Genomic DNA, 23,727 nt, shown 5'->3' on the forward strand with positions numbered 1-23,727 from the left:
ACAAAGAATTTTCCTTACAGACTTCCTCCCCCAATGCCTTTTCTGCTGTGTCTTCCTACAATCCCCAGAAGCAGGCTCCTACTTCACTACAGTGAAGCTTGGGTTACAAACTTCTGCTCTTTGACCCTTAGCTGGGACAGAAAACTATAATCTACTCCTTCGTCCAGCTGCCAAATTCCACAAGTTGCTTCCACTGAGAGCAAGGAAGAAAAATTACTTGTTATTTCTCTTCCCTTCTCCATAAGCCCTGTCAGGACAACAGATTGTTCAAAGAAAGAACCACACATTTGTTCACACATCCTTCCTTTAATATCCAAATTGAACAACATCCCAAAATAAATAACACAGGTAATAAGCAAATAACTACCTATATTCCATTCTAAAGTCGGTCAAATTATGTCTGCTGAACTATGCCTCCATACTTTAACTGGTACATGTGTTAACAAGCACTGTGCTTTTATAGTTCCTGCCAATAAAAATAAATGTATCATTTATTAACATGGCTAAAAATATCAACCACCTAAAAGTGTGGTTCAGTAAACTAAACCATCCCACCAGCAACAAGTAATGGAAATTCCTGAAACTTTTACCTAGTCTACGCATTTTTAATGTAGATTTTTCTATATTTTAATTTTAATTAAAAAAAAGAATTTAATACAAGAAAGCATTAAGTGGAAGGCGACAAACAGTCTGTGTAGTAGTTTTCCTGGAGCCTGTTTACATTATGCTGTAAGACAATACAATTTCTCAACACAATTGCAGTTAGCATCACACAACTCTGCAAACCACAGCTGCCACATCACAAGCTTTTTCAGACCAAGACCTTCACTAGCAATTGTGAGTGCTTAGCAGACTGGATTTTTGTTAGGAGATGTGAAATCACAGCGCATCAAGGAAGCCCACACTTCAGCCAATCCTAAAATTGTGAAGCGTGCACGATTTCCCACACCATTGGGCTAACCTGCCATAGCGCTGGGCTGCTGACATGACCTTAATACCAGCTTGTTCCAGTCTTCTTAACTTTCTGATCTCTTCTTCATCTTTCCCCTTGGGTGCCGACGTTTCTTTTGCACTACGTGAAGGAGACTGGTCTATGGAGTTTTTTTCACTTTGATTCAAACCTAATTGATTTTTAAGGGAGCTTGCTTCAGGAGCCATGGAGGCCACTTTCTCCTTTTCACACAGTCCTGACGCTTCATTCAGTTCTTCTTCTATGGTTTCAGGGTGGGGTTTGCTATTGAATTATACAAGGCAGTTTAATGTAGGCTGTGCCTAAAACATACACACTTACAAGCACATTTTGCTGACATCATGGTGCCAAAGGATGAATTCTGATGAATAATCAGGAAAGTTAATTATGCTCTTTAGTGGAAGTTCTTAGTCCAAATCAAAAGTGAAGTATTAGTTGACAAAACCAACATACAGAAACACAGAGTCACAGCTATACAAACCATACTGGTGTATAAAATACAACATACAAACAAATTGATTTTACAAAAAACACAGCAAAAATATTATCTATTTTGATTGAATATATCAAACATTACTTTCAAGTATCATTTGTCCATAATTGTCTTGAGAACTGAAACAGATTGTCCAGAACAGTTTTTTCCAGCCTTGGGGTTTGAGTCAACATCCATGTTACTTATATTAACCAACACCTTGTCAAACACAAGCTATACATTGCATTGTATGGAAAATAATGACATCACGACAATGATTTTCCACTTGTTGCTTTTCTACTAGCTTCACCAATTGCTAAAAACTACTTGTCAGTACCATACCAGCCAGAGATTCATTACAGTATCATATACTTTGTGAAAAGAACGAAAATTGGGCAAGTGTTAAAGTATCATCACTGAGGAAAGGAGTAGGTGGACAGGCCAGTCTTACCTGAAAGGTCTGTCTCCTAGTGGTGAAGTCGCTGTGCTCCAGCTCTTTCGGTACTCCTCTTGTTCAGCTTTCTTTTTCCGAAGCGGAGCAGGTACATAGAAAGTCTGATTACTCTTGTTTGGGAGGTACTGGTTAAAAGGCACAGCTGATTTAGGTTCACCGTGTGAGGTCCGCCTCGCCAACATATCATCTTTTTTCACATCTGGCATCTTTCTGTGTGGCAGGTCAGTTTCTGAGTCACTTCCTCTCCCTAGTGAGGAAGGAGAAAAAAAATCCTTTTTATTTTCACTTTCATCCAGTTACATTTCTTAGAACTATAAATCAGAGAAGACACCACCAAAAAATTAAATTTAGCCACTTCTACCTGCATTTGTATTTTAGAATCAGTCACTGAAGGTAGTAGCCATAACGTCTACACAGACAGTAAACTTTTTTCCATCATGCACTGAAAAACTCATCTTCAGCCACAGGTCACATCAAAAAACCTTAGGTTCAAACCAAGCCAGACTTGTCAATCACATAGGATAGAATTTTACCTGCCTAAAGCCCAGATAACCCCTAGTTGCACATAAGGGCATGCCTGATGTGATTCACACTCTTGAACCTAGACTTGTATGTGCCTAGCTCAAGCAAAAGCAAAAAAGGGCTCTGTTTTGTACAGCTACAGAATAGCAGGAATATGTGGATGTTTCCACACACACATTAACATGGCAATTTGAACATAGACAGCATCAGTCAAGACCTGAGAACAGCATCAGCTGCTATGAACCAGAAAGCTCGATGGTCTCTCTCCAGTCTCATTGGTTACCTAGTCAATCAGTCTAGCACACTGCAAAATAAACAGAGACTTGATCCCCTGGTGGAAAGGTGCAAGGAGAGAGGGCAGTGATCTCAGGATTTAGAGGCTAGATCAGTACAATGAAGAAATAAAGTGGGAGAGAAAAATTGAGAGTTGGAGAGAATAAGATAAGAGGTTAACAGAGCTGGGTGATTACTTGATTTCATTCAAATGAACTAAGCTTCCTAGTATTTACAACCCATTTAAAACACTGAAACTTAGGCAAGTTTCTGACTTGAAACTCCCAAATTGTAGGACAAACACCCTAAAGAGCACTTGCAGTGTGGAACTGCTCTCATAGCCATTTTGGAAGCCACTTCATAGACATTCACTAGATTCCCTGCACCATCATGAGGCTTTTAAAATAATTTCACGAAGAAGTTCTGCAAACAGTCTTCTCCCAGCAGTGTAACCTCATCATGGGCCCTGGTTTGAAGAGTGAAATGGAGTGTGTTCAGTCATTTGTCCCATCAACATTTGTGTGTTCTTCCAGCTTAGGACAGTTGAATGTCTCTGGTCCTTGGCCCCTTTGCATCATTTGCATATGCAATTAGCTGTTCCCCTTTTTGGGGTGAAGGGAAGCCACCCGAGTTGTGTCAATTCAACACACTAGTAAATTAATAGCTAATTCACTGTGCTACGTCCTGAACAACTGAAAACAATGAAGTCATAAAAATCACAAGTAGCTTGTGTATAATTCAAAGTGGGGGAAGAAAAAGCGGTCTAAATATGCTAGGAATGTTATTTGCAAAGAGCTTTTGCAGTAGATTGAGTTATTCATGATTTGCTTGGAGAGAGACGAAGAAGAGTGAAAAGGACCAGTAAGAAAAGACATGACACAATGGAAATCAATGTTAGACAAAAATCACAATTCACTTTTTTGTCAGAAGTCTTTTGCTTGGACAGTTTTTGTTAAGACCTTGTGACAACTAGCATCACAATTGGTACTCTGAGTCTATGTCTAAACAAAAAGTGGATATATGATCACAGAATCACAGGTGTCTGAGGATAGCTGGGGTTTGAAGAACTGTAGTGTCATTAGACAGGGAAGGGCACAGAGTAACTAAAAGATAAGAAAAAGATCCCTTACTGTTAATTGCTATTCTGTTTGCTTTTGAGTTTGCTCTATTTTTGTAACACATGAAAACCAGTCTTGAACTGGCAGAGAGAAATGCTGGAATAGATAACCACAGCAGCAGAGGAATTGGAACACATTCCTCTCCCTCATTACTGATGTGCCTACCAGCATCCTCAAGCTGAGTACTTCAAAGGAAAACAGCTTCTTTAATTATTCAGATTTTACTCGTGAAATTATTTTCAGCTCAAATTTGAAAAAGAAGCACTTGAAGCCAAAGTACCAAATGGAAGATGCAGCTGTGCTCTACATTTATAACCTTAAGTTTGTTGTTCTGCATTTCCAAGTAGAAGCAGCAGCAGACAGTTTCCACAACTAGTAACAAGCAATTATACACTACAGACATCCACAGATCCTTCTTAAAAGGATCTATGCCCAGCTGCTGGCCAAGCAGAGGATTTTATTCACTGGCAACTCTAAAGGCAGCTCAGTCTGCAATTCTACTGTGTTTTAAATAACTGTTCGACTCTATCATTGGTTTTGTTTGATTTTTGCTAAGGGACAGGCTCTACATGGGACACCAGAGCAGTTCCTCAACAGTAAGACTAATCATAGACAGCATTTGTGAAGGTAGTATTACTTACTGCTTCCACCTAAACTAATCACCTTAGGATCACTTAAATAGCGTCCATTCATTTTTTTTTCCTCCTAGGAGTGGAAGGCATCATAGTTTTAGTTCACAGTAATATTATTTGGTTTGCAAAGCTCCTATTTGAATGGAGAAAGAAGTAATGAATGCAAAATGTTTTCCTCCATCCAACTTTGCATATAGAATCATAGATTTGTTTAGATTGGAAAAGACCTCTAAGATCATCGAGTCCAATATATACTATTTCTATCAAAAACTACTCACAGCTGAGTGAAACACTGGCCTGCTGGGACCACAGGAAGAGGTTCAACATAAAAGAGGTCAGCCAAGTTACACCTCACCTGCAACTGTTGGAAGAGACAGCTGGGAAGTTATGGCAATAGTAAGCAGGGAAAAAAGGACACACTAGAAAGTGTTGGCTGGACAAGTCATACATGTGCACACAGCATTTGCACGCACCCTGGTGGAAGACTAATTTTTAAGAACAAGCTTTGTGTGCTTTCATCTTATTTTGTATCTGTTACAGACTCAGGAATGCGACAAGATAGTATGTCTTAGCAAACAATCTGTGGCAAAGAATCACAAAAGCTTTCTAAAATCTGATAATACAGCAGAAGTTGACAGGAAGCAGCTACAGGACATATGCAACTGGCTGCCTACCAGTTCCAGGTAAGCAGGGACACTGGACATCCCTTGAGCACTCAGGACAGAGCAACACTTTTACATTAGGACATGTGAGGTGCTCCTATTTGCCAACACCATGCTTGTCTCATTTGAGAAGGCAGAAAAACATTTTATAATGTGGAGCCTGTGCTCTGCTCAGCATCTGAGGGGTCATGAGGCTGTTTCAGGGAATCAGCCCCAGTAGCTGTTTCTGGATGGTCAACCAGCAACAGCCCAAACACCACAGGCCATTCAGAGCAGCAGAGCAGATCTTAGCTCTGATTTTCCCAGAGCTCTTTCATAATTCTGCTGTGATACCAGCTCTCCCTGCCAGCTTTCCAGTTCTAAGGAGCTCCCCATCAACTCAGGAAATCTCTCATGTGTCCGGTTATGATTAGCACCAGTTTCTTTCACACTGCCAAAAGCAGTATGAACATCTGGTTCCTACCAAAAAGTCTTCCTGCCTTTCCTTTTTAAATTAAATAAACAACTTTACCAAGGAGAAGTGATTCATGTGTGCAACATAACTTCATCTGATGATGAAGTTTGACTTACTCATCTGTTCATCAGGAATGTAACCGTGCAGAGAGCCTCAATCATACAACCTTCTGTCCTAAACCAGAATCCTGCTCATGACAGGTAACCTAAGTGCATGCTCCACACCTATCCCTAGCAAATCCTTCTTCATCCATCATGCTGTGTTTACAAACCTCTGAAAACCTCTTGAAATCAGAAAGAAATGCAGAGAAGCAGCATCCCTTCTGTATGCCTAGAGCTGCATGTCCTCTCACAAATGTGTACAAAGCTCTGATGCTGGAAAATACTAATATACCCAGTTTTCTAAATGCCATAAAAACAAATATGACATTTGGTAAAGTGCTGTACATCAGACTTCAAAACTCTGTCAAGTATCAGACATTCTCAAGATATTTCTATGTCATTTATCTGCCCTGCATTTAATTAAGCAAACATTTTATTCACTACAATTCACTACGCTCTGTTCCTGCAATTTTATTTCTTGCTTCAGCTTAGTTTATAAGTTAAAATGAGTCTGCAAAACATCCTCTTACACCAAAACCCAGAAAAGCACACTTCCCATCATAAAATTACACTGCAGTGATGTAACTCATTTCCCAACGCTACACTATCTTGAGGCAAACTTCAGGTAAGCTGTTGGCAAAGTCATCTACACCTCGGGAGCACAGATCAGCATTCACAGAGTTCTCCCACCGGATTAGCCCTATTCAGAGGCTGTGTCCAGCTCCTGAATGGCACAGTTATTACAGAACCATTACTTCTATGTCACAATGTTATGCATGTGCCGCACTGTGACTGGTACTTACCATCACTGCTCCCTCTGAGCACTACATCTGGAGACGGTGTCTGCTGCGAGCGGGAGCCAAAGGAGTCCAGACTGTCAAAGGAATCATCTCTGCCGTGGCGAGGCGGGGAGAGGGAATCGCTGCGCTCGGAGTCCCAGCAGTCTATATAGCCACTGTCACGAATGCTGCGTTTGGGGCTATCAATATCCTCTGTTTCCTACATGGAAATACAGCAGGAACCACTTTTATAAAGAAGGCACTGACATACCCGTGAGATGCACTGCACATCAGAGAGCAAAGCATCTTCCCAAATACTAAAAATCTCCTCCCCAAAAAAAAGGTTTCCTCAGTTTTTGCCCCTTCTTCCCTTCAAAACAAAGTGCAAGATTGCAATAAACCAAAATTTTATGCTGTTTAAGAAGAAACCACTCTCATTAGATTAGCACAATGAACTGAGAAAAAGTTCCAATAGACCAGTTAATAAACTGATCAAAAGTGAAAGTAACCTGAAACTTGACTTTTCGTCCACAGTCCATAGCACAGCCAAAGGCACTATAATTTTAACATTGTGCCTGCATCAGGTTTAAGTTTGCTGCTTTCCAAAAGATCCCCCCACTCTCCTTGCCCATCTATTGTATCTGGCCAGGACCCCAGCAGACAGCATTTGTTGTTGCTGCTTCAGCTCAGCAAAATAATAAAGCAGTGTGCCCCAGCCTCCGTCTACCTTGAAGAGAAATTCTTGTTATGAAAGAGGGATGTCTTTCTCAAGCAATCAGCAATGAAAAATATGCAAAATGCTTTTCCCGATGCCTCAGAAGAATTCAGTTGTGCTCTTTACTCTTTGCCAGCTCTTGGCTCTGGGGGATATGAAAGCACTTGTAGCTGACCCACATGTTCAGAGCAGGGAGAACAATGGTTGTCTTTGACAGCCCTGTGATTATAAATTCTTTCCAGTGCAAGCAGCACATACTAAAACACTGAAACTCCAGCAGAGGGAAAGGTCAATAGAAGCCATCCTCACCCTTGCATTATAATAAATCCCTTGTTTTAGAGAGTGTCTTAACATTAATTACAATCACACAGACTGAGAAAAAACAAAAATAACTAAGTTTGTTCAGAGATAAATCTGGTTTTTTCTCCCCCGACAGTAAGTCAAGTCAGAGATGTGGGTGCCATTATCAGACTGACATTTTGTGACCCAAAGAGGCTGGAATGTGATTTTTTTTCCCAGAAGCATTTGAATATTAATTCCTAATTAAGAAGCACCCCCTGCTTACCACCAGCTGAAGCACAATGGCTATATTGAGCAGAGCTCCCACTGTCCCTGACTGCTAAGGTTTTACCCGTCACTAGTATTGCCAATGAGAAGATCAATCAGGAATATCACAGTATGCTATGGTGGGCCACCTCCACAAAAAAGCGTGTTTGCCAGGAAAGTGATGGAGAGTGGAGAGCTCTACAGTAATACCCCAACATTCCCCTGCTGAAAAAGAGGGAGGCTTGAAGTGGGACTGAGACATCAGAGCAAACGCCCTGCAAACTTTTCAGGAAGAGGGCCTTATTAGTGCCACTCACTACTAATCTGCCAAAATACCACATTAAGGGCAGCGGCAAGGGTCACCTAAGGCCAAGCTAAACTGTGATAATGCCATTAAGTAACCTCGCTGTGAATAGAAGTGAAAATATTTTCTAAAATCAGATAAAATGCACCTAAAAAAGTTGTAATGAATCCAATGTAATTTCCTTCCCCAGTTCTGCTTAGTGAGCTAAAATACTGATAGAAACAATAGACAACAAAAATCTGTCTCCCTGAAATCTGCATTAATTACACACAGCCAAGAACAAATCTACAAATCCTATCAAAATCCCGTTTGTGACACGATCCAAAAATCTTTAAAAAAATCTAAAAATCTAAATTCCCTAAATCCGCTCATCCTTTCATACCAATCAGCTATTCTCAATCTTTAGGCACACTTCCATTTTCCTAAATTACTGTATTTGAATGACACAGAACTGCTCAACAGCTACAGGGACTTAAACTGGGCAAAAAGCCCCATCCTGCATTCACCATCTCCCGGAGTTTGAAAACAGTCCAATTGTGAACTAATGAGTTCTGCAGAACCTACTTTCAATGGCCTGTTTATGTTAATTTTGCATGCTGCTCACTAGGAATTAGGAGGCAGGCACCAGGACAGGATCCCAGACTTCTGTAAACATGTTCTTTACAGCCTTCCCCTTGGCAAAGACACTCTCGCAACACAATGCCATCACACAGACGGGTACTTGTCCTGCCTTGAACAAACGTCATCTCCCAAATGCTATCAGTGGGAATGTGGTTATCTGTGGGACCGATAACACACAACAGCACATAAGTCTCTCATATTATCTAATTAAAAACACAGTATGTCACCGAGCAGCAGCTAAAGCGTGACTGCCAAATACAAGATGCATTTGTCCAGGAAGTTCCACCCACTGCATATAATCAAAAAGCCATGTATATTTTGTCACTGAGAATTTCTAGTTTAAAAGTAAAGAAGAATGAGTACTCAAATAGTTAATGAAATTAAAAACAGAGTAGTATGAATAAAATTAGAAACTAATATCCCCTTCAGCAAGAGAAGTCAAAAAAGATGAGCCCAAGACAACTTACATCAGAGCTGTCTTTTGATTTGCTTATTAAAAGAGGAGGATAGAGAGGATCTACAATAGAAAAACTAAACCAGACTGAATTTATGGTCGATTTAGTTATTAAATTCTGTGGAAAAAATGCCAATAGAGAATGTGATAAAGTGTCTTTTCATCACTCAAGTTCAGCTATAAAGAACATCAGAGCATTGCACAGCATGATTAACATGTTATATTTTACAACCAAATCCTCTTCAAATGCAGTAACATATGAGCCCACAATTGCCAGAGGGAAATACCACAGGGCTGCAAGAGTAGGGAGGTGATAAAAGAAGTCGCCAGCAGCCCTCACAACAGCATCATCCTAAGTAAGACTTTTCAGGACTGCAAAGTGCTCTGTTTATGCATTAAAGACATATATAGCTTTCAGCTTTTATGAGGCCTCTAGTCTTCTCCCAGCTTCAATATTTCCAACAAATCAAGTACCAGCCTCGCTTTTGTCCTTAATTTGCAGCACTCTGCAATGCCCAGCCAGGCCCTTCATGACCACCAGCTCCCTGGAGAACACTTCCTTTTGCCCCTAGCCTATTTCATCCCACAAAAGGGTTCAAGATAGGACCTCCAAAATGCTCTGATGATTAGTTTCATGGGTAAATATCATCTGGAAAAAGAGGAGCCTCATGGTGTGAGATTAAACATTAAAAAATAAATCATGATACCATGCAGCATTAACATTGTGACAAGCTGCACTTTGGCAATTTTTCTGTGATACCTCCCTTGTTTTGGGTTTGTTTCACCTTCCAGACTCTTTGGAGTGCAAACTGCTCCTTCCCCACATCTTAAACAACTCAAGTACTAACTTCATCTTTTTATTGCTTAGGCTCAGTCATATAACTCATGAGTGCCAAAGTCCCGAGTGATAAGCACAGGTCATTAAAATGAAGACTAAAATAAACTTCTCCAGAGAAGCAGGATGTTCTCTTTTCCTCTCCATTTTCACCTACTTGCTCACAGGAACTGGGCTCACAAACAGGAATTTTACCCATCTAGTTAAGGTTCTCTGGTCACACCAGGGTGTAGGAACTGCTATCAGTCAGACAAGCATTTCTTCCTCTCCAGCAGTGCTGGCCCTGTGAGATCCCAGAATGAAGAGCTGCAGCTGGCACAGTTGGAGCAGCACAGAGGTCAAGGAGAATTAAGTCCAGAGAGTCTCCCAAGGCCCCCAGACCCTACTGCCTGTGGTGACATGGATGTTTCCTGAGGTGGAGACGGAATAGCAGACACGAAGCTCTTTGTGGACTGCAGAATGTATCTGCACAGCCTTTCTTGAACAGTATGTGCAACACACACAGTGCCAGTACATGGTGCTGCCATCTCCTTCCACGCCTGCTCCTTGCCCCTTCCCCGTTCCATCCCAAAGAAAGGCAGGTTTGGTTATCAACGCTAACCATTAGCATTAACCATGAGGTTAAGTGTCTGATGTCAAGGTTCAGGGCATGCTGGAATGCTCAACCAAAAGTCCCCAAACCACCCTACAGCAATCACAGCTTTTCCTTTCCAACAGAGATCAGCTCATCACAAACCACCAAATACGATTTCAGCCAGAATTCAGAACTTGGCAAAAACAGATTTATCGTAACTATGCCCTTGGTGAAACATAATCTCCTTCTCCTCCACTTCAGCTTTATTTAGATCCTTTGCTTTGGGGCTTTGTGTTGCAACATAAAAGAAAAAAAGCTGCCCATGAGACTGAATGTTTTAAAGAAGAAAAAAATATGCTCTTGTGAGTCCTGCCACCTTACTTTTGAGTCTCATCTCTTCTAGCTGAAACTTGGTGTCATAAATGAAAATAGTTCAAACCAAAACACATGGAAATTAAGATAACAGAGCCACCTGACAATTCTAAAGCCCTGTTTGACATCACTTGCTGCATCACTGATACCACCACCAAGCTGGTTGCCAAAGGGGTTTTCACAGTTTGGTAGAATGAGAAACATTTTTGATGTAGGTAGAGATTCATTAAGTAATTTGCACTGCAGCCCTCTTCTCTCATATTTAGCAAGAAACAGTTAATTTATTGGAGTAATAATTTGAAGTAAATTTCCATTCCCAAAACATAACAAAAAGATACCTTTCTCATTTGTGCCAGGAAGCCTTCAAACTCCTTCAGGTTCAGGGTTGATCCACTATACGACGTGCAGCTGTTTGCTGCTTTCCCTAGCCAATAAATGGTGACTAATACCTGCAGAAGTTAATAAGAATTAATTTAAGCCACAGTCCTGTAGCTAAATTTACTTCCCTGCAACATCCCTCATTTATTCTAAACTGCACAGCGGCACAAGATTTTGCTATAAATCAGAACTGAAAGGGAAGTGTCTGTCAAAGGTTACACGTAAATACATCAGGCAACTATGAAAATTTAAACAACCCTATAAAATATGTAACTTAACATATTATCTCCCTGGTATTTTTAATAAAAAAATAAAACTGTTACATCTGCCTGGAAAAATAAAGAGAAAAAATGGATCTAAGTAGAAAAACTAGACAAATATATTTGAAACTTCTAGAAGACACACACAAGTATATTTGTTTCTAAATCAGTATGAAAAAAATCCCAAAAGAATACTAATATTAGTAGTCATTAATGAAAACCATTAAGAGCAAGGAAATAAACAAAACACCTAGAATGTCTGCCTGCCTAAAAGTATTTTGAATATGTATCAATTTCAAGGACAGAAAACAGAGTCCCATTTTTAATCACCTTAATGTAAGTAACCAGATGACAGAGGAACATTTACTTCCAGGCTTCTGCTAGTTTAAGAAATGCTTAGCCCAAATTAATCAAAAGCCATGAGCACCTTGTAGTTTCTATCAGACTACAGAGTAAAAGTTAGTGATTTCATTCAAGTTCTGACTTGATAACCTCTCCGGAACTCAAAAATCACTTCAAAACTAGTGAGGGAAAAAGACCAAGAATTGCTCTTGCAAGTAGCAAAAAAATCTGACCGGACACTGCTGATGTTGCACTTGTTTTAGAAAATGAGAAATTAAGCTGCTTAGGATGGTCAAATCCAATACCTCCAAAAACGCTGACATTTATACCATGCAGGGAAAGGCCTTCTCTGCACCCACATATGTCTCTACTTAGAGCAATGTCTTTAATGATACCTGTGCAGCAACTATTTGGACTGGAAACTGCTCATCAAAGGCAATTCAATTCAGTGTTTTGCACTGGTTAAAAATTACAAACTATCACCTTAGAACTTAGGGCTTTTTCTCATTTAATGCTCATTATTTTGGCATATTCCATGACATTGCAAAGTATTTAACTGGAGAACAAACAGGAAATATTTTGATGTGGAAAAGATATGCAACCAATAATAAATAATAGTTGCCATTAACTGCATCAAAGAAGTTACATAAACTGAAATATACTATTTTATGTTTTGATGGGGTAGGGCCATATACTTGATACTACATAGAGAACTAAAGGAAACAAGACTAGCAGAAATCCCAAGGGGGGATTTCACTGGGAACAGACATGTCTCAGACTCTTCTTCCCAAAAACATGCATCCACATTCCTTCAGTGCCTCCTCCTCAGCAACATACGCTAGGTTTTTCTTATCAACTTGCTCTAGCATCCCCATTTTTCATTTAAGTGTAATGTCCAAAATTATGCAGCACTGCAGCTGAGGCCCTGTCAGAAAAGGATAGAGTGTCATACAGATCTTCTGTTTAAAAACAACTGTGGTACATAAGGTAAAATATGTATTTTATATATAAACACAGTTTATATTTTTTTCAGTTTACAAATAGTATACATGTAATTAAATAACTGAGTAACATTTTTAATAAAGTTCAAAAATGTTTGCTCTGTTTTTAAAATTGTATCCAAATCAGTACTACTGTGCTGAGTGAAAGGAGGTGGTGTAGCTGGTACTGATTTTTTTTTGTCTTGAAACAACTTTTATCTAAACTGTTTTCCTTCAACCAGAACCACTTGACGAATTTAATGCAAAAAAATCTTACGGTATACGTTCTCAAGTTAAATGAAAATATTTGCAAATAATAGTGTTTCTAGCAACCAGGAAACTGTCCAATTCATTTTGCCATTCAGTTCATTGATGAAGGTTATGGTATTTTTATTTATTTCTGCTAGCATTTAATAACTTTATCTCTTCTTCCTTTCCTTATTAAAAAAAAAAAAAAAATAAAAGGCAGATAATTTCATATTTGCAAGCAATTCTGGCTGGCTGCCAGCATAAGCTGCAGAATCATGCACCTGGAAAGTGCATATTGCCTACAAGCACATTATGGATGATACTTTTGAAACTTCACCCTTAAAACAATACATCTGTACAAAGATATTCAGCCAGTGCCCACAAAGAGTGTTAAAATACCAAAGCTGAACTCTTCCCCTAAAACTTTGTGCGCTGGGTGCACAAGATACTGCTCTACTGATGACGAGAAAGAGAGGATGAAATAATTTGGAGGAGGGAGTGGTTTTGGTGTTGTTTGTCCGGTTTTTTTTACCTGCAGTCATGGCAGTCACGATTACTGTCTTTCAAAGTTATTAGAAAAGATCCTGGCATTTCCTATCAGATAATAGGGGTGTGACCAAATAAAAATTATACCAGTTTACAGCTAACTAAGGACAGACAGTTTGCTAGGCTTCAAGAACATAACTGAGACCAGCAAAATCTAGACATTTTCTTTTCTAGTTAACAATTACAGGATCCAATACCATTGCCCTTAATTTAAATTAACAGGAAATTGAAGTTAAATGGAAATAGTCTTTCTGGGGAAACACTAATTTATTTGGAAGAACAATGAGAAAGCTATAGCAAACCTGATAGTAAGGCCTTGCATTCCAATCTAATGGTCATTTTGCTTCATTTTAAATGCTTTGTGCAACTGTACTCTATGCCTATATATTTGTGAAGGGCTACAAAAGTGTGGCTTCATGGGTGAGTCAGACTGTTCCCAGGAAACGCCACACTGGACAGCACAGAAATCACATTGTTTATCACTTACCTAAGAGTATCTAAGAAGAGACAAATGTTCTCCATTTATTTCTATTGTAAGGCTGCTTTGCCATAGCAGCTCCACCTAAATTTCCAGCAGGACCCAGTTAGGTTTGTATTCAGAAGGACTTTTCAGAGGATGCAATACTCAGGTGTACTCAGTTTTTACTGAACATAACTCTTGCTCAGGCCAATTACAGGATTAACCAGACAAAAAAAACAAACTCCAAGTGATGTACTTACATTTTTCAGCTTCCTACTATAGTCAATGTTCCTGGTTGCAGACACAAGCACATACACAAAAAAAAAAAGAAAAAAAAAAAAAAAAAGAAAAAGAAAAAAAAAAAAAAGAAAAAAAAATCAGGAAGTAGACACACTTTCCAAGAGGCTGTATGTAGCAGATCACATTTTCCCTAACAAAAGCCTGCTGACTGCTTCTGCCGTCTGGAAACACATGAAAGCTAAGAAGATGTAGTTCACACATTCATTTATTCATAACATGGGAGTATTTTGTCACCATTATTTCAATCATTAAATTAGAATTCTGGAAGTACAAAAAGAAAATGTGTTTATAATGGTCCCACAGTAAAGTAGGACAATGCCAAAATATTTCCTTTAAACAGAGTTGCTGATTTCTTAAAAAAGGAAGACAAAAGTCCTCACTGCTAAAATACATTCTGCAGTTATCCAACTATCAGATTCTGCTCTGCAACCCATACAGATTCTGGAAGCAACTGAACAAGCATAAGAGGCATCACCAAACATTAAGGAAATATTGCGGGTGCTTCTGTGGAAACAAATATTACAAAGAACAAAGTGAATGGACAAAGCAACAAAGACCCTGCCATTTACAACAGAACCTGATGTGGAAAACATTTATTTTTTTAAATGTATACTTGAGCACTCAGACTGAACATTGGCATCATCCTTCTCAATTCATTTTTTTATCTCATGTTCATGGAAGAGTGGGAGTTTTATGTTAAAGACATCAGGGTACAAAGTTTGTGCAAACATAAACAACATTTCAAAATCCAGCAAAGAAAGCATTAAGAAATGAAGGAAATATGTATCACATTTAGGTGGTGAAAAATAAACAAGACCATTTTAGATTTACTAAAGATTGTGTCCTGATTATTTACAGTGGAATTGTCTTCTACTGTAACAGTAAGACCACTCCAGCATTAAAGTTTATCTGACAAAACCAAAAAGAAAGGTACTTAAATCTGTTAGAACAACAAAAGCCTAAATATAGGCAGTGGTAAACAAAGTATTTTTGATAACATGTTTTTAAGCCAAAATTTTGTCCACCAATACCCACACAATAAGAAAAATAGAATAGTCCTGGCTTTTTTCCTAGTAAAATAACAGTGAAAAGAGTCTTGTTTAACAAGTCACAGAAAAATTCCTTACAGCATTAGCTCATAACTTTTATGAGCACAATAATCCAAAAAAATAGATCTAATGCATGCCTCAATTAATATCTGTATTAAAAAAATGGTTAAAATGCCATTATCTTAATCATGTGCAATAATGTGATACTCATCCTTTACCACAGAACTAGTGGTACAAGAACATTTTCACCATGTTTAAAAATATCACCCAAAAGTCTACAAAGAGGGAAAAAATCACCTTCATTCTTTGAGAACTAGCTAGCAGAAGACAGCCTTCAACATATTTCTCTATAACAGTCATGGACTTGGCTTGTACATCTCAACTCAGTTACTCAGCGTGAACTTGGAGAGTGCTCGGGAAACGTTTGGCTCATTTCCTCAGCTGCTTTCTCTGAAGCCCTCATGTGCAGCAGAAGGCCAGGCCAGCTCTAGGGGGTTTATGATGCCAGGTTTAACTTGGTGACATACCAAACAGCTCTCCTTGGAGCTCCACCCTAGTCAAAGCCTCTCAACCTGCCTCCACCAAGGTACTCTATCCATCCTCAACCCCAAAAGATGAAGGTTTTTATCAGAAAGACTCTTTCTATCTGGTTTCATATGGAGATTAGGGTTTTATATGGAGATTACCGATTGTTTTGCAACTCTCTCCAGTCACTCATTGTAATGATTTTAAAGGACAACATAAAGAACCTATTTCATTGAAGTATTATCAGATTTAGAAGAAATACATCACATAGCCCCCAGTCACTGCCATGTAGAGGGCAAGAAGAACCTCGTGTGAGAGTCAGAAACTTGGGAAGGAGCAAAAAATGGTATTCCTTAAAGCAAGGACACTGGCCAACTTGATTTTCAGAGCCTTTGAATTTTCCCAGACAATGCCTGAACACCATGAAAACTTGCCCAGGTTCCATTGCCAGAAAAGAATAAAAAAAAAATCTACTGAAATTTAGTAAATTGTTTCCACATACTTTTCTAAAATGGATATGTCTGACCAAGATTTCATTAGTGATCTTTTTGGCCAAATGAAATGAGGCCATTCAATCAACTCAGCGGTATCTGCTTGTCTGTAGAGCAATAAATTTAGTTGTAACTGTAATATTACAATAGACCCAAAGCTTTCAGGAAAACTGAATAACACCAATTACAAATTTTGTTAATTTTATGAAAGTGTGGGTTGCTTTTGCTTTTAGATGGTGGGGAGCCTGTGCAATTTGTGTGGTAGTGGGTGTGTGGCTTTGGTGAAAAGCTATCTAAATTGTGGCATTTCCAGTCCACACACACTTCCTCAGCCCAATTACTGTGTGTCCCAAGCTATAGCTCTTGCAGGAAAATGAAGAGACCATGCTTATGTCTGCATCTCATAGAGTCTGAGAGGCCTCTTAATGTCCTGTATTGCACCATCAGAACAGTTTAATCTGAAATAACAGAGCTGTGATTTTTTTTCCCCAGACTACACTATTTTATTAGTTGGACAGACAAAAAAAGAATGCCATCAATTTAGGTTAGGAAAACCCCTAAATTCCTCAGAATCTCATTGCCTAACTAAGACATTATTTTCACAAAATCACAGAATAAGCTGAGTTGGAAGGGACTCACAAGAATCATCAAGTCCAACTCCTAGCCCTGCACAGGACATCCCCAAGAGTCACACCACGGGCCTGAGAGGATTGTCCAAGTGTTTGTCCTTTTTTTACAGAGCTGTGGTTGATGTCTCTGGGATAAAATCTGTTGAATAGAACAATCTGTTTGTCCCAGCACTGAAAGTTCCCCAAACCTCTGCTTCCTACTTACTCCGCCTTATGCTAATTACATTTCTCAATACAGCATTTTTGCTCTTTCTTAAATATTTATTACTGCATCACATGCACCTGAGGCTGCAACATGCTGCTACAAATTGCTGTTGTACTTACTTGATGGTTACTCTGTTTGATGTGTCCTGCAGATCACCAGGATCAAAAAGCTGAGATTCTTTAAGTCCCAGTTCTTTGCAGCCTCTTAAGAATAATATGATATTATCCTGAAAAGAGACAAAGAACATAAAACCTCAACACTTTAAACTCTCTTTAATTGAAAAAGAAGTCTTACCAAACCAACTTCTGCCTAACTCAGTAACTGTTCATGAACAGTCATACCATTAGCTAAATGAAGAACCAAAGTCATTTCCACTCACATAATTTAAGAAGTCAGTGTAGATTTTGTTTGAAAACCAGATACATATGAAACTTTTTATTTTTTTTTTTTCCGAGATATGTAACTACAACAAGCTTGTTGACTTGCTTCTTTTCAAACCCAGATGTTGGCACTTTTTTAACTTTTAACTTTTTTTAAAAAGGTCCACTAATTTCTCTACCTGCCGCTGGAGGCTGCCACATGACCTCAGCACACTACAGAGCAGAAAAGGCAGGATTTTTGAACAGAGCAGGAAGAGTAGATATGAAAAAGCCCACCACCATTTAAGCAAGCAAGTTGTTCAGAAAACACCTTGCATGTCAGATATGAACAACCAGTTAACACAATCATTCTCTTGCCTCTCCAACTGTAACCAGTCAGAAGCCACTGAGAAAAGAGATAGGTGCTTTCTCCTGAAGTAAAAACCTTGAAGCTACACCTCCCATGGCCACTGTCTCTGAAGAAACAACACCAATTTCTTAACACTTCTTATGGAGGATTTACTCTTCGCAAAGTGTAAAAATTAAAAGTCAATAACTAAGAGAGACTAAATAAAAACTGCTATAAGTGTCTTTCAAACCAAGTACCAGCGATGACTCTTTGGTTTGCACTAAGGAGATTAAATCTGCATGTGTGCATATACAGTTAATACAGGCTTTATACTTATACATATGCATGTACCACTCCCCTTTTACAGAACCAGTGAATATGCTTTACATGGATAATCTTGCAGGCCAGTAGAGAATAAGTTTTTAGATATATATGTTTCTAGATCAGCAACTGCAATGGTAGATTTGTGGAAAGTAAAGATATAATGTACAGCTTGATATTTTTTGAGGCTTCTCATCTCAAACCTAAAGCTAAGCTCCCACATGAAGAGTTATAGAGGAGCAGAACCATAGCGTGTGGTAGAGACCTGTTTTCATAAAAACTGGGAAGCAGAGGAGCCTCGTGGTGTTCAGTTCTTACCCACTCTGCATGACAGAGCAGGATTGGTAAGCAGGGCTCTCCCCACATCTGCTCCCAGGCCTTTCTTCAGGCTCGGGGAGAGCAGCCCTGTTTGTTCTGTAAGCAGCATGCTAATCGCCGCGGCGCTTGGCATGCCAACACTCTCACACACAAAGCTCGCCAGCCACACCACAGAAAACACAGACTTGGAAATTCAGAGGAGTTCAAATCTCCCTTTCTTCCCTGGCTGAAACTTAACAGCTCTGGAGAGGAGCCAGGAGGGGAAGCAACAGCAGTTGAGAGAGAAGAGAGCCCATAACCCCGAGAGACAGCATCATTCATGACATGAAAAGATGCCTGTAAAATTTTCCATCTGGCTTACTGTTTGCATTATAATTTTTCCAACTGCATCATGAATAACTCTTATGTTTAGTCTTTGATGGAGGATGGTTCTGGTCACTCTCAAATGGTTGGTGGAGTGATGCATAAATCTAGTAAATCTAATAAAAATGCAAAAAGCATTAAAAAAGAATTCCTAACAGTATTTCCAAATTTATTAAAAATATACAGGACACAGAGGTTATAGTAACCTAATAGACTTAGAAAACAATCAGAGGAGGAGGAATGCTGAAGATAACTAATTGCACCCATCTTTGGTGCATACATACATGCCAGAAGTTCACATCTGAGTTATGATAAGCAGTAACAAAAATACCAGTTATTGGCAGCCATGTAGTTTGGAAACTTAGTTCTTCTGCCTGCTTCCCAAAAAAACAGCGTCACCTACTCCTGTTTGGCTACATGCTTTTATTTTGATGGTCATCATACGAATAACGCTTGCCAGCAGTCACTAACACTATCACCCAAACAAAATTCCTCAGAAAGTCGCTATCTTGTATGGGAACAAATAACCACACATGCCAACAAGATGAAATGAGTGAGCCCTGAAAGAAGTTTCTGCTTTTGCTAACAATCTCATAATTTTTACTTCCCAATGGTCCTAAAAATGGCAATTTGTTTGAAAGGACTGAAGAAAAATCCAACAAAGAAAATTCTTTCAAGTGATATATTTACTCAAGGACACCTGTCTAGGCTGCCTAACCCCAAGCCAAAAATGTATCTCATACTACTGCAAAACTACACTTTTCCTAGTTTGGTCTAGGACAGATGAAATTCGCATTTGTAAGTTCCACTGAGTCACTGGAGAAAAGCAGTCCTAAGCCATTAAAGGGAGAAAGGAGTCTTAAAGTTAAGACCCAGCTCCCAGCAAAGCTTTCTCTCAGGATTACTACACCTTGTATTGACCAGGTCCTGATTTCTTCAGTTCTCAGAAAATGTTGCTTTTATCTTTTGAGAGGATTTATCGTTCAGCATCTGTTAGCTGCACCTACGCATTTTTTTTGTAGTCACTTAAAATGTCGCTCTTTATCATTGCTGAAGAAACTAAAAAAAGCAGAAAAACCAGGTTTACAAGTAGCAACATATAAAAACCAACCTTACTTTAAATAGGTGACTGAAAAGACACATTTAATGTGCCTGCCCAGCTCCTTACAACTTGGCAGAGTTAAATAGGTCATGCAAATGGGTCACACTGCAGTGGCAAGGATCTCGGGGTGGCCAGCTGCCGTGCCTCAGCTAACACATCTTTTACAGTGGTCTCAGAAGACACAACCAGAACTTGGTCCCTCTGGCAGATCCTACGAGGCACTATCACACAATTTTGTCAGTACATTAAACGGAGATGATACTGCCTTTCTCTCAGCCATTACTTTCTGCAGCTGCAGTGTTGGAGTAGACAGAGAATTGGTGACTTGGTCAGCATATCATTTCCTACAGCCCCAGAGGACCTGCAACTGTCTCATGCTGGCTCCACTTGGTTTTATTCCACACCACTGTACAATCAAAAATCTTCTTCCAGCTTTTGTCCTCCATACACACAGAGGAAGAAGAAGCTGATAGGCTACAGCCTGAATTTATTTTGCAAATTTTCTCTATTATTTTAATATATAAAATTTTATGTCCATAAAGATCTACATTTATATAGATCTATAAATTATAAATCTGAAACCTATAGATATCACAGATAGCTACACAATTTTATCTATGCTTGACCTATAAAATGACAGAAAGTCTAAACAGGCTGCATACAGAAGACAAACACTTCAGTGTGGTAACAGACACAGGACACAAACATAGGATACACTAATAGGTTAAATCCCAACCCTTTTCTGCTTGCCTCAGCAGAGTCCTGACAGTTACTGTTACATCAGCACTATAAGCAATGTCATTTACTTGTAAGTATAGAAAACCAAAAACTATTAATGTAAATGTTTCACTATACTAAATTTCAGAAACAAAAAATTAACCAACACACAAAACTAAAACTCCCAGGCAAAGCTAGCCATGAAACAGTAAGAAGGGTCATGGGCAGCTAAGGGTGCAGAGCACTGACTCCCTGAGAACTTAGTCAGAACGATGCATGGGAAGGAAGGGAAAAACACTCCTGCTCTCACAGTTGCATTTCAACACCATCACCTTTTCATCCTTTCTGGTGTGTAATCTGACAGACTCACCTCTACAAAATCACTTTGCCAGGACAATCATCTGAAGATAATGCAGAGAGAGTAGGCGGCGGAGGGGTGGGTGGTGAAGGTGAAGGTGGAGGGAGGGAATGAGGAAGGGGGGAAAAGGTAACACACTGCTCACTTGTAACTTTTTTTTTAAACAGCGTGTTATAAATATGAAAAAATGTTCACCATATAGCATTAAGTCATTTTCCTCATGCACAAAGTGGAGCACAAAACCCTGAACCCTGTAAAAAAACCCCCAGAAATTGGCAGTTGAGTAGGACAGACACCCTGGAAAGCCACCGCAAATTCACACAGTAGCACTGCCAACACACGACATAGTTCAAGCTAGCGAGAATTAAATATTCACAGCAGGCAAATTCTCTCCATAGGATCTGCTGATCAGATGCAATGGCAAACAGCTTGAATTTGGCCCACTTCCATTCCTTTCATCCGCCACAATACATACAAAACAGTCTCACTGTATTCGCACTGCAAATCAGTCCTACAGCTTATCACTGTGGAGCCATCGTTTGTCAGATGTGCTACAGCATGGCCCGGACAAGATATTCAGATAAACTTGGGGAAAATAAAAGCAAGCCAAGCTGTATGTCTGCACAGAACACTGAATAAAATGCCAAATACATGCCACTTCGGCAAGCTGGAGATATTATTAGCTGCCAGTAGCACTGCTGTTTTGCAGGACAGCTGCAAACAAACAGGTGGCCCTTTTCATTTCTGGAATGCTGATATTTTCCCTGCTCCAGAATAAATTAGAACATCTCTAAAATAAAAAATTAAAAACAAAAAAGAAAATTTCCAAACTGCTTTTCTGAGCCATTTCCAATAGACTCTAAAAAGCCTTTTGTTTTCTCTCAACATTTCTTCCTAATTCCCTTATTTTTCCATTTTATGTAAGTAATTAGTGGTCATAATTTACCTCTATAAAAGCAGTGGGTCTTGCCTGATTCACAGGTTCATAGAAATACTGAAATATTCAGTTCAAGTCCACCAGGAAAAAACTTCTATAAGAAAGTCTGGGAACTCTTCATATATATATATATATATATATATGTGTACATACATATATATATACATATATATATATGTACATACATATATATACGTATATACATACATGCATACATACGAGTATGTATATATGTGTTACTATTTCTCCAATATACTTTTGTGTGTGTGTTTAACTATATACATATGTTTAACAATATATATATGTGTTTGTGTGTGTGTGTTTTACCATTCATCCAATATGATTTACTGTATATATACAACAAAACTACGCAAAAGGTTGTTTTCCGTGGCAGACTCCAAATCAGTAGATTTGGAAGGAAATAGATCATAGTTAGGACACATTCACTTAGAAGCTGAGGATGGTTAACCTCCAGGAGAGGAAGGCTGACAGCACACCAGAACTGAAGGCACCCCCCAGAACAGCAAGGGGAGACGGGGCTGCTTACATCCCAAAAGGATTCCGGCACACAATAGCCTCACCCACGAAAATTAAACGCTAGTGGGAAAAAAAAAAAAAAAAAACAGAAAGAGATGGTCCCTGGAACAGGGAGGGGAAGCAGGACTTACCAGCCCGTCAGCCGGACCGATGCTCGCCTCCGCAGGGCCGCGACCCCGCGGCGGAGCGGCAGCGGGGGCGGCAGCGGGGGCGGCAGCGGGGGCGGCAGCGGGGCCGGCGGGAGCCGCAGCCGCCGGACTCCACCCACTGCGCTGCCCCGCAGCCGGCCGGGCTCCGGCGGGGCACGGCACGCGAGGAGAGGGAGCACCGGGCGCGGATCGTGCGAGCCGCCAAGGCAAGAGGTACTTGCCACCGCGATGACCAGATTGAACCAGGAGGAGTAGGGCACACCGGGCGGGCACGGCACTGCCCAGCTCCACAGGTAGAGCCTTCCAGCGTGCCCCTGGGAAGCTGGTGAAGGCTGCCTTTGCCAAGAAAGCCCAGCTTTTTTCTGCTTCGTTTTGGGCAGTCAAGAAGGAAAAGATGTATCTCCTCCAATAACAGCCATGCTTTCTTGTCAAAAAGGCAAAAAACCACCTTTAAAATGGTGTGGAGAAATAAGCCAGTTGGTACCATTCAACTACACAAAACACACCAGAAACCCCAAACATGGCTCTAAGTGACCTTCAGGTAATATCTAAGTCTGGTGAAGATAAAATCATAGAATCATAAAATCATCACGGTTGGAAGAGACCTTTAAGATCATCCAGTCCAACCATCCACCCAGCACTGCCCCTGTAACCCCTAAACCACATCACCCAGTGCCAGATCCAAGTGCCTCTTGAACACCTCCAGGGATGTGACTCCACCACATCCATGGGCAACCTATTCCAATACCTCATCATCCTACAGTGATTTTTTTTTTCTGATCCCCAATCTGAATCTCCCCTGTCTCACGTTAAAGTTATTTCCTTTAGTCCTCTCACTGTAGGCACAGCAGAAGAGACCAGCCCCCACCTCACTACAACCTCTTTTCAGGTACTTGTAGAGAGCAATGAGGTCCACCCTCAGCCTCCTCCTCTCCAGGCTAAACA

The 23,727-nt window shown here is 39.8% G+C and overlaps 1 protein-coding gene across 7 annotated transcripts in view; it reads right to left on the reverse strand.

Moving 5' to 3' along the window:
- The window catches only part of LIMCH1 (LIM and calponin homology domains 1), a 174,504-nt gene that overhangs the window by 54,336 nt on the left and 96,441 nt on the right, over positions 1 to 23,727 (reverse strand). For 6 of the 7 annotated variants that reach the window (XM_039550350.1, XM_039550353.1, XM_039550351.1 and 3 more), the window contains 6 exons: positions 17,392 to 17,498; positions 14,334 to 14,364; positions 11,197 to 11,307; positions 6,462 to 6,657; positions 1,894 to 2,143; positions 962 to 1,234 (listed from right to left, as the gene is read on the reverse strand). In XM_039550350.1, coding sequence (XP_039406284.1) covers positions 962 to 1,234; positions 1,894 to 2,143; positions 6,462 to 6,657; positions 11,197 to 11,307; positions 14,334 to 14,364; positions 17,392 to 17,498 — 968 coding nt within the window. Of the gene's footprint in view, positions 1 to 961; positions 1,235 to 1,893; positions 2,144 to 6,461; positions 6,658 to 6,946; positions 7,133 to 11,196; positions 11,308 to 14,333; positions 14,365 to 17,391; positions 17,499 to 23,727 lie in introns of those variants that run through there. The other variant, XM_019287110.3, reaches the window with a different exon arrangement.

The sequence above is a fragment of the Corvus cornix genome, chromosome 4 (genome assembly GCF_000738735.6).
Source record: "Corvus cornix cornix isolate S_Up_H32 chromosome 4, ASM73873v5, whole genome shotgun sequence".
Lineage (NCBI taxonomy): Eukaryota > Metazoa > Chordata > Aves > Passeriformes > Corvidae > Corvus > Corvus cornix.